The sequence below is a fragment of the Pleurodeles waltl genome, chromosome 4_1, assembly GCF_031143425.1.
Source record: "Pleurodeles waltl isolate 20211129_DDA chromosome 4_1, aPleWal1.hap1.20221129, whole genome shotgun sequence".
NCBI lineage: Eukaryota > Metazoa > Chordata > Amphibia > Caudata > Salamandridae > Pleurodeles > Pleurodeles waltl.
Window position 1 is genome coordinate 270,094,377 of NC_090442.1, and position 14,636 is coordinate 270,109,012.

Sequence of the window (14,636 nt, forward strand, 5' to 3'; positions counted from 1 at the left end):
TAACAAATTACATTTTCATAGCATAGCACATTCGTTTTTTTTTTGTTTTGCCAATTTCCCAGTCTAAAATGAAAACACTTACATTACATGTTATTAGGGATCTCAGGAACTGGGACGCAGAGACCTAATGTGTTAGAAGTATTCTGACCTGTTTAGCACTTTGCTTTAAGTGAAAGTGGAAAATGTCTCAAGAGAGGCTTCTAAAGTCTGACAAAATTTACAATATTCTCCTCTTTCAAAGACTAAACAGGCTTGCCAACCGAGTTACTTAGTGAAACATAAATTAATTTTAATAGGATGAAAGCAGAGAACGCTGCCTTTAAATAGACAATCAAATTTAATATTAAATGGTGTCAGTGTCATACGCATAAGCATAGGCAGAGAGTTTGTGTTAATGAACATGCATGAAGGCCCCGTGTATCTAAGTATTTATGTAATATTTATTTAGTGCAAATGTAGCCAAAAGATAGTAGAGCACTGGACAGGGGCAAAGACAAGCATATAGTCAGAGAGCGATAGGAATACATTTTAAGGGAAACTCAAGACCTCAAAGCATGCATACACCTTTTTAACAACGCTGAGCTTATCCGGTGCATGATCAAAAAGGGTATCAAAGGCATCACGCTCTAGAAGAAAAAAAAAGACAAAAGAGTATGTCAACACTGCCCTTGGCACTGAAGCACTTCAGTTTTGTGAAACGGAATTACAATATCCCAGCCATTAAAAATAAATTGCCATAGGCCATTTGTCTCAAATTTAGTGCAATGATGCGCAGCAGATTGGTTTGTGATTTAATGCCTATTGATCAAGTGTAATTAAGTAGAAATAGTTTTCCATTAGGATGCTGCTTGACAGTAAAAGCAGAATTAGTTCCAATTAATTGTAGAATAACAAAAAATTAAAGATAATTTGATACAACAGGGGACAACCTTACAGGGCCAACCATTAGAGTTAGAAACCACATTCAACACTGTAGAAAAGAATAGTGGCAAACAACTTTGTACATCCCTCATCCATCGCTGTGGACAATCAAGACTGAACACATTTTAAGGAGTTTCATGGTGGTCTAAGTACAGCATTCCCCGCAGCATGCAAGAAAGTGACAAATCGTGAAAACAAAAGCAAAGTTTGTAGAGGAAACTGAAAAATGACCACCAGGTCTGACATTGGGGAGCTCAAGCAATTTTCAAATTCGAAAATTCACCAGGAAATCTAAAACTACAAAGAGACATGCATTTCGCATTTGTCAAAAAATAAAATAAACACACCACACTCAAGACCTAACAGACAAACTAAAGGAAATTCTAAACATGAGCAACGACTGCAAACTTCTTAGTTAATAATATATAGAACTAAGAGACGAAGCACACATTGTATTGATACTTAATTGTACTACAATACGAATTCAGCCTATCGAACAATTCAGAGCTATTCCAAGTTTAATACTACATCTACTTATCATAAAATACTATCATGCTAAGCAATGTACACTCAAAGGATCTCGATGACGTGATAAAGTTAAAAGTATGATGCATAACACACTATGACTTAGCCATATACTAACTACCATAAGGTCCCCCAGGCTCTCACACAAAACGTTATTTTTGTATTTACGCAGACAAAAATGAATGGCTATGTATTCCCTTCTCCCACTATGCTCTTGCACTATAGCTACTTCACACATCAACTTCATATCATTGAAATCTATGTTTAGGCACAGGTCACACTGTTTGCAGCATACACCAGTATGGTAAGCTATCTAGTCAGTCCATCCTCATCTTCCATTTTCAGTGCGAGGCAGGTTACATCCAAGGACTGGATTGATGCACTTACTTTTAGATAAATGATGGGCTATTGAATTTGTTCAAGAAAGATCAATATGTCAGCTACAGAATCAAGAACCACCAACATTTTACGCACAAACCGACAAACCTGCACCAGAGCACAAACTTATTTTATGATGCTTCTGAATAAGAAATTGTCAACCAGATTGAGGATGTTTAGGGAGGAATTAGCGCAACATTTTCAATAAGCTGTTTTATGAGTTTGTGTGTCATTACGACCATTGTATATACTGTTGTAAATGAACATTTTACTGGTTTATGTAGAGCAAAAGGTGTGACATTTCGTGAATCAATCAAAAAGATTATTTTTGCACAAAGAGGTCTGTTATTCAGGTGAAAATAAACAGACCATATAGTAAGGCTTCAGAAACAAGAAACGCACTAAAAATACCTTGCATATAGTAACTGTAAGTGATGAACATGCAACAAAGATAACGTCATCAATCAAGGCCTAACGCGTACTAACATTTGATCAAAAATGTGCCCATATTCCTAGCCAACTGTATTCTTCGTTTGTTTCTTGGCCACCACATGACACCTACCGTAAGCATCGTGGATTTTGTTTTGTACCTTAGTTACAAACCTTTAACTGAGGACGAAAAAATGTGGTTTTCAGTGTCTTGTGTACGTTATTTCAACTGGTGATCATCCTGGTATCGATAGTGCTCAAAAATTCCAAGATGCAGCGTTAACACTTCATGATGAGGAAATGACTGATAGTTGTCAGTCTGTGCGTTTATGAAGCGGATCTCAACACCATACTGGCAGGGTTGACCGAAGCATTTACACCAATATGGTCCTGGCAGATTATATTGTAGCAGATTCTTCAACCTGCAAGGTCAATACTTTTTTCAAATGGCCAACATTGATGCTTGGTCTAAAATTCACAGTTTTAACTCCTCTATGATACATTTTTCGCAACCAGAAAACCTAGCCATGTAGTTTTAGTACCAGACTCTACATTATAGAACCCTCACTGCTAATTTAATTCCAAACTTTGTCCCCTGGTCTGTCAGACATTTGAACTAGGAAGGAATACTGATTACTACATCACCATCATCATGGTGTGATTTATTTATTTGGTCAACGCTGCACAGCATTCGCAAAAGGGATTTCTTGCACTACCAAAGCTAATAAGTCAACTAGGAGTGATGTACTGGCTTTTGTCAATGATTGATAAGGTTTGAAAAAAAAAAAACGTTCATCAAAGCAACTAAACAGATACAAAAGATGCTTCTCAAATAGAATATCATTATAGGAGGGAGCTGGGGGCTGTCTGATTTGGCAAGTCCCCTGTGGTTAATATAAAATACACTTGCTGTTCATAATAGAGTACAGACTCTGTAGTATAGTCTGTATGATATGTACACTGAGAGTCTAGGAGTGCTGTTTGTCCAGATACAGACGTGAGCCAACAGCACCACATTTCTGCCACGCTTTGACAGACAAGTTCCCAAGCATGTAGGTACATTGGATCTCAAGGAAACATTTACAACTTCCCTTTTGAAAGGCACTGGATAAATTGGATGGTCAAGATGATCAATTTGAATCAACATTCAAACAAGCCAATTCCTTGAGGGTGCTGCCCTAAAGCCTTCGCTGTATATTCTATATTGTAGCAAGACAAAAGGATGAGGGATGGAGTGTTGAAACTTTTCAAACATTCACCCCCAGTCACAGATCTGGGTTTAATCCATCGTTCTTTTGCTCACCATGCCACCCCAGATTGGACCCAGCCATATGCAAATCAGTCTTGACCCAGTTACCCATGGGAACAGTCCAGCCTGAACTGCCAGGCCATGTCCTCCCTGGACAGGAAACAAGCATCCTGGGACCGGTTTCAGAGTATCACCCACCATCAGGGAGGACCTGGCTTGGCAGTTCGGGCTGGACTGCTCCTATTGGGAGCAGGGTCAAGACTGATTTGCATATAGCTGGGTCCGGAATGGGATGACATGGCAAGCAAAATAACAATGGATTAAACCCAGATCTGTGACTGGGGGTGAGTGTTTGAAAAGTTTCAACACTCCGTCCATCATTTTATTTTGTGAAACATTCTATATTGTATGCTGCAATCTGTTTTCCTCATGGACCACTGACTATATGCTAAGAATTTATACCAGGATTTTGGGGACAGACCTAAAAATGAACATTTTACTCCTGTTTTTTACATTGAGTGCAGTCAGTTTTGTGGACTCCGATGGGTGGAGGAAACCTTAACTCTACTCGAACTTTTAAAAAGCAGGTTTTGGTGCGTTGCCTCTAAAAGGCAGAGGTTTGCAGTAAGCCGCTAACCTCAGGGTGCTCCTTTACCCCGTGCCCCACATGGTGAAAGGGTAACCATGCTACCGGTGCACAATGCTTCAAGATCGGAGAAACGCATGGCAGGGTCATCAAGCTATAGGTCATGCTTGGATTCGCAAATTAGTGGGCCTGCTACCTTCCTGAAACTGGAGTATATGTTATTAAACTGATATTGAGGGTATGGCATAATTCAAGCAGGTGGATAAACCATGATTTGCTGCATAAGACGATGGTATACGTGTGTTACTCTGAAACGGAGAGGTATTATTTTGAAACACAGGGATACGTCAAGATTCTCAAATGGAGTTGTAAATGTGTTTCTAAATACCAACTCTTGCTGTAACAAATGATCAGGTATATGGAGGAAGGCATGTGCACCCCGTCAGGTCTCCACAAAACCTTAATGTATCAATGCGCCTATTGTTAAGAAAATTATACTCCTGCCCCCTTTACACCGAAGGACAAGCGTTGGCACATCTAATACGTCTGGCTTCCATTTTGAGTGCGGATTAAAACTTTAAACATGGCTTCCATGAAAAACAAAAGCAGTAAAAAAAATATTGCTTTCTGCAGAGTACGCATGTCCAGGATAAATAATTTAATGTGATTATGATTCAGTGTACTTTTGAGATGTCAAATCGTCCCTCATGCAATGGAAAGCAAGAACTCCGTGGGAGGCTGAAAGATGTATCAACCAGCAAACAGCATAAGGTGAGAGGGAAATACTCCTCTGGGAGGACTGAACGCATATATAACCTAAAACAGTTTGTTAAAAATTGTTATAATTTGTGCATCTTCGCATCTGCTAAGGTGAGATTTTTCAGTTATTTTCGTAAATTTCAATTCTGTCAGCATCATTTCTTTCTATACCTTCGGGTGCAGAAGATCAACTAATGCAGGTGCTTTTAAAACAGCAGATTATTTACCCACGTGCTACCTGTGGTTTACACGTCATCCATCCCTTTTATATGTTACACAATTGTACAGCATGAAGCTACCAATGGGAACAGTTTTGTGCCCTGGGAGTGTTGTAATAAAATAGCCACATATCCTCGAGTCGGTTCAGGCAACTCGACCGATATTTCCACCAGAAATCCAGTATAACATTCAGGGCGTCATGATAGGTTTACTGGACCAAGAATAGCTCAGGTGTTGTATACAAGGACTTTAAAACTATAAGCCACAGAGCAACAGCCACACGTGCTGAACTTTCTCATATTGATTTTGTTCCTTCTTTCAAAGTCCAAAAAGGACTGCACCAACAGACAGAGAGCTCTACCCTAGAGCACAAAATAGATCGGACCATAATATTGAACACTAACACTATGCCACATGTTGGGATGTCTGCTTGACAAATGTCGCGCTACAGGAGTCGCCACCCACAAGCCAGGCCACAAAGCCAGTAGCTGCCTATATTAGTGTTGAAGGTAGAAAATTCCTTTCTTACCTGGCATAGATGTGCCTAGAACCATCGAATAGGGATCCCTGAGTGGGCAGAAACAAGTTGGCAGGTAATGGATGAAACTGGCATTGTACTTAGATCAAAGAGAATACATTTTTTAACTAAAATAATTACTAATAAAGGGATCTCCTTTAGGCTTACTCTAAGGTATTTTTTTTTTTAATTCTAGATATATCCTGGATCCCTGCTTCATCCAGGCACAAGTTTTATTTGAGAACTCCCTCACAACATGAGGTCGAGTTCGCCGCGGTGGCATCATCTTACCAGGGTGGGGTGAGGTAGAGAATAATAAAAGCACACAACATACTGTGGGTAAGGCTTTCTCAGCCAGAAAAGCTGGATCTAGCATTTGCTCCTAGGGTTCAGATAGGATGCAAAGGTAAAAACCATCCCCTTTTTGGTACATCACACCCGTTGTGTTTGTTGGCGTCTCAGTTATGAGGACGAATGGTGGGTGTTTTCCTCCTCTTCTTCCCTTGTGGCGGAATAATTATAAATGCTCCCATAGAACAACCGTTAAAGTGATAGTCCCTTGATATGCATTTTCCAACTGTTAAAGTTTTTGAAAACACTACTGTATGCCTGTGGCCAGCTGACGTGTATAAGGGGGGAGTATGTATAAATAAAGGACAAACATTGATGCTACTGAAGACATAAGGAGCACACTCCACAGCCCTCGCCTCCCTTATGTCTCCTATCAGACAGCATGCACCACACACTTGGACGGCCAACTCACAAGTTGAACATTTAGAGAAGCACGTCATATGCTCAAGGAGAAGTGAGATCCAGGGGAAAGTGATGCACAGAGGATAAAAAATATGTTCTCTCCATTAAAGCATAATCAGATTTTCTGTGCACAACTGTATTGCAAAGAGGGGATGGGAGACAAGCAGCGAGGCTAGAGAAAGAAGCATGACAATTATGGTTATTGTGAGAGCCGCGTCTAACAGATTAAATCATTACCATGAACTACTTACCCTACTGCCAATCTGCAGCAGAACATGTAGACATCAAGAAAAATGCCGTGGGTTGCCCCCAAAGCATGGAGGTTCTACCTGACAAATCAGTGCATAAAGAAGGCATTCCAAAGACCCTTTACCTATTTCTATATTGTTGTGTGTATGGGTGCTGACAATAAGTCCTCCTAGACAGCTAAATCTGTTAATACACAGAACTATTGTCTCCAAATGAGCAAAAAATACTACATTCCCTTCCACAAGCCTGAACAATTCTCAACTGTCCTGAAAGCAGGTATCAAAGCAATGTATATAGATTTCTGGTTTCAGGCTTTCATACGAGAGAAGCTTGATATTGCACTCAAGAGCACCAAATCCTTAGATTCCACAATGGATAACTTTCAACCAGTAGTTTTAAAGAACAATGTTAGAAATGGGGTGTCTAGTTGGTAGTGGTTTGCACCTTGTACAAGTAGGGACCTTCACTGCAGTCAGGGTAAGGGAGTTACAGACCTAAGATAACCCCTGCTCACCCGCTTGGTAGCTTGGCACAAGTAATCAGGCTTACTCAGAGGCAATGTGTAAAGTATTTGTACACACACACACAGTAACAGGGAAAACACTACAAAAGTATTCTACACCAGTTTAGAAAAATAGCCAATATTTATCTGAATAAGACAAGACCAAAACGCCAAAACTCCAACAGACACAAAAAAAATCACCATTTAAAGATAAAAAAAGAGTCTTAATCCATAGAAAGCTATGTATTCGTTGTTTTAGCACCAAGTACCTGGAATGCTTGAAAAATAAAGCCACCGGAGAGGTGATGCATCAAAAGGAAAGCAATGCATTGATTCCTTATTTGCAAGTGAAGCAGTGCATCAAATAATTTCCCGCTGGGTAGGTGATGCATTGATTTCTGGACACACAGCCACAGTTCCTTGTGGTGATGTTGAAGATTTGATGCTCAGGGACAATGCGTGAAAAAATCCAGATGCATGGTGTAAAGAAATGGCTCCCTGTTGCAGTTACCCCCCACTTTTTGCCTGATACTGATGCTGACTTGACTGAGAAGTGTGCTGGGACCCTGCTAACCAGGCCCCAGCACCAGTGTTCTTTCACCTAAAATGTACCATTGTTTCCACAATTGGCACAACCCTGGCACCTAGGTAAGTCCCTTGTAACTGGTACCCCTGGTACCAAGGGCCCTGATGCCGGGGAAGGTCTCTAAGGGCTGCAGAATGTCTTATGCCACCCTGGGGACCCCTCACTCAGCACAGACACACTGCTTGCCAGCTTGTGTGTGCTGGTGGGGAGAAAATGACTAAGTCGACATGGCACTCCCCTCAGGGTGCCATGCCAACCTCACACTGTCTATGGCATAGGTAAGTCACCCCTCTAACAGGCCTTACAGCACTAAGGCAGGGTGCACTATACCACAGGTGAGGGCATAGGTGCATGAGCACTATGCCCCTACAGTGTCTAAGCAAAACCTTAGACATTGTAAGTGCAGGGTAGCCATAAGAGTATATGGGCTGGGAGTCTGTCAAAAACTAACTCCACAGCTCCATAATGGCTACACTGAATACTGGGAAGTTTAATATCAAACTTCTCAGAATAATAAACCCACACTGATGCCAGTGTTGGATTTATTAAAAAATGCACACAGAGGGCACCTTAGAGATGCCCCCTGTATTTTACCCAATTGTTCAGTGTAGCCTGACTGGTTCCAGCAGCCTGCCACAACCGAGACATGTTGCTGGCCCCATGGGGAGAGTGCCTTTGTCACTCTGAGGCCAGTAACAAAGCCTGCACTGGGTGGAGATGCTAACACCTCCCCCAGGCAGGAGCTGTAACACCTGGCGGTGAGCCTCAAAGGCTCACCCCTTTGTTCCAGCACCACAGGACACTCCAGCTAGTGGAGTTGCCCGCCCCCTCCGGCCACGGCCCCCACTTTTGGCGGCAAGGCCGGAGGAAATAATGAGAATAACAAGGAGGAGTCACTGGCCAGTCAGGACAGCCCCTAAGGTGTCCTGAGCTGAAGTGACTAACTTTTAGAAATCCTCCATCTTGCAGATGGAGGATTCCCCCAATAGGATTAGGGATGTGACCCCCTCCCCTTGGGAGGAGGCACAAAGAGGGTGTACCCACCCTCAGGGCTAGTAGCCATTGGCTACTAACCCCCAGACCCAAACACGCCCTTAAATTTAGTATTTAAGGGCTTCCCTGAACCTAAGAATTTAGATTCCTGAAACTACAAGAAGAAGAGGACTGCTGAGCTGAAAAACCCCTGCAGAGGAAGAACAGAAGACACCAACTGCTTTGGCTCCAGACTTACCGGCCTGTCTCCTGCCTTCCAAAGAAACCTGCTCCAGCGACGCTTTCCAAGGGACCAGCGACCTCTGAATCCTCTGAGGACTGCCCTGCTTCAAGAAAGACAAGAAACTCCCGAGGACAGCGGCACTGCTCCACAAGAACTGCAACTTTGTTTCAAGGAGCAGATTTAAAGACCCCTGCAACTCCCCGCAAGAAGCGTGAGACTTGCAACACTGCACCAGGCGACCCCGACTCGACTGGTGGAGAACCAACACCTCAGGGAGGACCCTCCGGCGACTCCAAGACTGTGAGTAACCAAAGTTGTCCCCCCTGAGCCCCCACAGCGACGCCTGCAGAGGGAATCCCGAGGCTCCCCCTGACCGCGACTGCCTGAACTCCATTTCCCGACGGCTGGAAAAGACCCTGCACCCGCAGCCCCCAGCACCTAAAGGAACGGAACTCCTGTGCAGGAGTGACCCCCAGGAGGCCCTCTCCCTTGCCCAGGTGGTGGCTACCCCGAGGAGCCCCCCCCCTTGCCTGCCTGCAACGCTGAAGAGATCCCTTGATCTCTCATAGGAAACCATTGAAAACCCGACGCGTGTTTGCACACTGGACCCGGCCGCCCCCGCGCTGCTGAGGGTGTACTTTTTGTGCTGACTTGTGTACCCCCCGGTGCCCTACAAAACCCCCCTGGTCTGCCCTCCGAAGACGCGGGTACTTACCTGCTGGCAGACTGGAACCGGGGCACCCCCTTTTCTCCATTATAGCCTATGTGTTTTGGGCACCTCTTTGACCTTTGCACCTGACCGGCCCTGAGCTGCTGGTGTGATAACTTTGGGGTTGCTCTGAACCCCCAACGGTGGGCTACCTTGGACCAAAAACTGAAACCTGTAAGTGACGTACTTACCTGTTAAAACTAACATTACTTTACCTCCCCCAGGAACTGTGAAAATTGCACTGTGTCCAATTTTAAAACAGCTTATTGTGTTTTATGTAAAAAGTATACATGCTAATGTAATGATTCAAAGTTCCTAAAGTACTTACCTGCAATACCTTTAAAATGAGATATTACATGTAGAATTTGAACCTGTGGTTCTTAAAATAAACTAAGAAAATATATTTTTCTATAACAAAACCTATTGGCTGGATTTGTCTCTGAGTGTGTGTTCCTCATTTATTGCCTGTGTGTATGTACAACAAATGCTTAACACTACTCCTTGGATAAGCCTACTGCTCGACCACACTACCACAAAATAGAGCATTAGTATTATCTCTTTTTGCCACTATCTTACCTCTAAGGGGAACCCTTGGACTCTGTGCATGCTCTTTCTTACTTTGAAATAGTGCATACAGAGCCAACTTCCTACATTGGTGGATCAGCGGTGGGGTACAAGACTTTGCATTTGCTGGACTACTCAGCCAATACCTGATCACCCGACAAATTCCAAAAATTGTCATTAGAACTTGATTTTTTGCAATTTGAACTATTTTTCTAAATTCTTAAAAGTCCTGCTAGGGCCTTGTGTTAGTCCCTGTTTAGCATTTCCTTTTAGAGTTTAAAAGTTTGTGAAAGTTTGAATTAGAACCTAGAACTAGTTTTAGATTCTTAAAAAGTATTCCAACTTTTAGAAGCATAATGTCTAGTACAGAGATGAATGTGGTGGAACTCGACACCACCCCTTACCTCCATCTTAAGATGAGGGAGCTAAGGTCACTCTGTAAAATAAAGAAAATAACAATGGGCCTCAGACCTTCCAAACTACAGCTCCAGGAGCTTTTGGCAGAGTTTGAAAAGGCCAACCCTTCTGAGGATGGCAACACAGAGGATGAAGATAGTGACTTGGAGGAAAATTCACCCCTACCAGTCCTATTTAGGGAGAACAGGGCCTCTCAAGCCCTGTCTCCAAACATAATAGTCAGAGATGCTGTTCCCCTCACAGGAGGGACCAACTTCTCTGAAATCACTGAGGATAACTCCAGTGAAGAGGACATCCAGTTAGCCAGGATGGCCAAAAGATTGACTTTGAAAAGACAGATCCTAGCCATAGAAAGGGAAAGACAAGAGATGGGCCTAGGACCCATCAATGGTGGCAGCAACATAACTAGGGTCAGAGATTCTCCTGACATGTTAAAAATCCCTAAAGGGATTGTAACTAAATATGAAGATGGTGATGACATCACCAAATGGTTCACAGCTTTTGAGAGGGCTTGTGTAACCAGAAAAGAAAGCAAATCTCACTGGGGTGCTCTCCTTTGGGAAATGTTCACTGGAAAGTGTAGGGATAGACTCCTCACACTCTCTGGAAAAGATGTAGAATCCTATGACCTCATGAAGGGTACCCTGATTGAGGGCTTTGGATTCTCCACTGAGGAGTATAGGATTAGATTCAGGGGGGCTCAAAAATCCTCGAGCCAGACCTGGGTTGATTTTGTAGACTACTCAGTGAAAACACTGGATGGTTGGGTAACTGGAAATAAAGTGCATGACTATGTTGGGCTTTATAATTTGTTTATGAAAGAACACATTTTAAGTAACTGCTTCAATGAAAAGTTGCATCAGTATCTGGTAGACCTAGGTCCAATTTCTCCCCAAGAATTGGGAAAGAAGGCAGACCACTGGGTCAAGACTAGGGTAACCAAAACTTCCACTGGGGGTGACCAAAAGAAAGGGGTTACAAAACCTCCTCAGGAGAAAGTGGGTGACACTAGAAACAAAGAAAAAGATTCCTCTGTAGGCCCCCAAAAACCAGACCAGGTGGGTGGGCCCCGAGACACAACCCAAAACAAAGGTGGGTACCAGGGTAAGAACTGGGATGCCACTAAGGCATGGTGACATAACTGTAAACAGACAGGGCACCACACCAAGGACACTTCTTGTCCCAAAAACAAACCCCCTAGCAAAATCCCAGGGGTGACCAGTGTAGCCATTGGGGATGACTCCTCAGATGAGGAGGTCTTCATAGCCTTCAACTGGAAAAAGGGCCCAACAGGTGAGTTGGAGATTCCAGAGGGAAGTAGACATTTCCACCACCTACTGGTGAATGGAATCCCAGCCACTGCCCTGAGAGACACTTGTGCCAGTCACACTATTGTGCATGACAGGCTGGTGTTCTCCAACCAGTACATCCCAGGTGAGATGGCCAGAGTAAGAGTTAGCCCAGACAGGGTCACTGATAGGCCTGTGGCTTTTGTGCCCATAGAAGTGGGTGGGACTTTTAGCTGGAGAAGGGTGGTAGTCAGTACAGACCTCCCCCTTGATTGTCTCCTTGGAAATGACTACCCAGAGGTTAGTCAGAGCCCAAGAGAGGAACTGGTCCAGTGCCAGTCCTCTCCCAAGGATTCTGAAGGTGCTACCCCTGCAGTAACTGCAAGTAGGCCCCAGAAGAAAAAGAAAAGAAAACAGAGTAGGAAAGGTGGACAACCTTTAGCCAAGGTTCCAGCAAGCCAGGGAGATTCTGCTCCAGTAGGGGAGAACTCCAGAAATGGCACTGTTAAAGTCCAACCTGACCCACAAGAAGTCCTGGCTAGTCAGGCAACTGTTAAGCCTGAGTGGGTGGCTCCTCAGCTAACAGAAGAAAGAGTGGAAGAAGGGTGTTTACTACAAGATGTGGTAACCCCCCACTCTAATACAGCAGACAGGCACCCTGAACCCAAAGAAGCCTGTAACTTAGCCCCTTTCCATGTAGGTGAAGAACTAAAGGTGTGGTTCTGGGCACTGACAGCTGTCAGTGGCCTCTGCTGGGTGTTAGCCTTTATGGCTGCACTATCCTTGGCATGGTGGTCAGACCCCATGCCAAATAGCAAGTTAGGCCCCCTGACCCTGTTGGTCATGGTGGGGTTACTCCAGCTCTGGGTAACCTCTTTGGGTAAGCTAGGGGTGACCCTGGCTAAGATAAGATTAGCAGAGGTGGATACCTCTAACCCCAAAATAGAGAGAATGGGTGAAGACATTAAAAGCACAGACAAGCAGCAGTTCACATTAGGTCCTATCGCTGTGGAAGTGGGTCAGTTCCCCATAGGGAATGACCTGAACAGGAGGATGTAAGGCAGAGTAGGCCCTGCAACAAACCAGCCTATTTCCTCTACTCTTCCTCGCCTGACAGACTAGGAAGACTCTCCCAGCTTTGGCAGAGTCTCCTGGCCTGTGGGCTGGGGGGGGCTTGTGTAACGAAATGGCTCCCTGTTGCAGTTACCCCCCACTTTTTGCCTGATACTGATGCTGACTTGACTGAGAAGTGTGCTGGGACCCTGCTAACCAGGCCCCAGCACCAGTGTTCTTTCACCTAAAATGTACCATTGTTTCCACAATTGGCACAACCCTGGCACCTAGGTAAGTCCCTTGTAACTGGTACCCCTGGTACCAAGGGCCCTGATGCCGGGGAAGGTCTCTAAGGGCTGCAGCATGTCTTATGCCACCCTTGGGACCCCTCACTCAGCACAGACACACTGCTTGCCAGCTTGTGTGTGCTGGTGGGGAGAAAATGACTAAGTCGACCTGGCACTCCCCTCAGGGTGCCATGCCAACCTCACACTGCCTATGGCATAGGTAAGTCACCCCTCTAACAGGCCTTACAGCCCTAAGGCAGGGTGCACTATACCACAGGTGAGGGCATAGGTGCATGAGCACTATGCCCCTACAGTGTCTAAGCAAAACCTTAGACATTGTAAGTGCAGGGTAGCCATAAGAGTATATGGGCTGGGAGTCTGTCAAAAACGAACTCCACAGCTCCATAATGGCTACACTGAATACTGGGAAGTTTAATATCAAACTTCTCAGAATAATAAACCCACACTGATGCCAGTGTTGGATTTATTAAAAAATGCACACAGAGGGCATCTTAGAGATGCCCCCTGTATTTTACCCAATTGTTCAGTGTAGGCTGACTGGTTCCAGCAGCCTGCCACACTAGAGACATGTTGCTGGCCCCATGGGGAGAGTGCCTTTGTCACTCTGAGGCCAGTAACAAAGCCTGCACTGAGTGGAGATGCTAACACCTCCCCCAGGCAGGAGCTGTAACACCTGGCGGTGAGCCTCAAAGGCTCACCCCTTTGTTCCAGCACCACAGGACACTCCAGCTAGTGGAGTTGCCCGCCCCCTCCGGCCACGGCCCCCACTTTTGGCGGCAAGGCCGGAGGAAATAATGAGAATAACAAGGAGGAGTCACTGGCCAGTCAGGACAGCCCCTAAGGTGTCCTGAGCTGAAGTGACCAACTTTTAGAAATCCTCCATCTTGCAGATGGAGGATTCCCCCAATAGGATTAGGGATGTGACCCCCTCCCCTTGGGAGGAGGCACAAAGAGGGTGTACCCACCCTCAGGGCTAGTAGCCATTGGCTACTAACCCCCAGACCTAAACACGCCCTTAAATTTAGTATTTAAGGGCTTCCCTGAACCTAAGAATTTAGATTCCTGAAACTACAAGAAGAAGAGGACTGCTGAGCTGAAAAACCCCTGCAGAGGAAGAACAGAAGACACCAACTGCTTTGGCTCCAGACTTACCGGCCTGTCTCCTGCCTTCCAAAGAAACCTGCTCCAGCTACGCTTTCCAAGGGACCAGCGACCTCTGAATCCTCTGAGGACTGCCCTGCTTCAAGAAAGACAAGAAACTCCCGAGGACAGCGGCACTGCTCCACAAGAACTGCAACTTTGTTTCAAGGAGCAGATTTAAAGACCCCTGCAACTCCCCGCAAGAAGCGTGAGACTTGCAACACTGCACCCGGCGACCCAGACTCGACTGGTGGAGAACCAACACCT

At 44.8% G+C, this 14,636-nt stretch overlaps 1 protein-coding gene across 3 annotated transcripts in view; it reads right to left on the bottom strand.

Moving 5' to 3' along the window:
- PARVB (parvin beta) overlaps nucleotides 1-14,636 on the bottom strand; it is a 431,399-nt gene that overhangs the window by 55,244 nt on the left and 361,519 nt on the right. For all 3 annotated transcript variants that reach the window (XM_069228284.1, XM_069228286.1, XM_069228287.1), the window contains exon 9: nucleotides 565-626. In XM_069228284.1, the coding sequence (XP_069084385.1) occupies nucleotides 565-626 (62 nt within the window). The remainder of the gene's footprint in view (nucleotides 1-564; nucleotides 627-14,636) is intronic.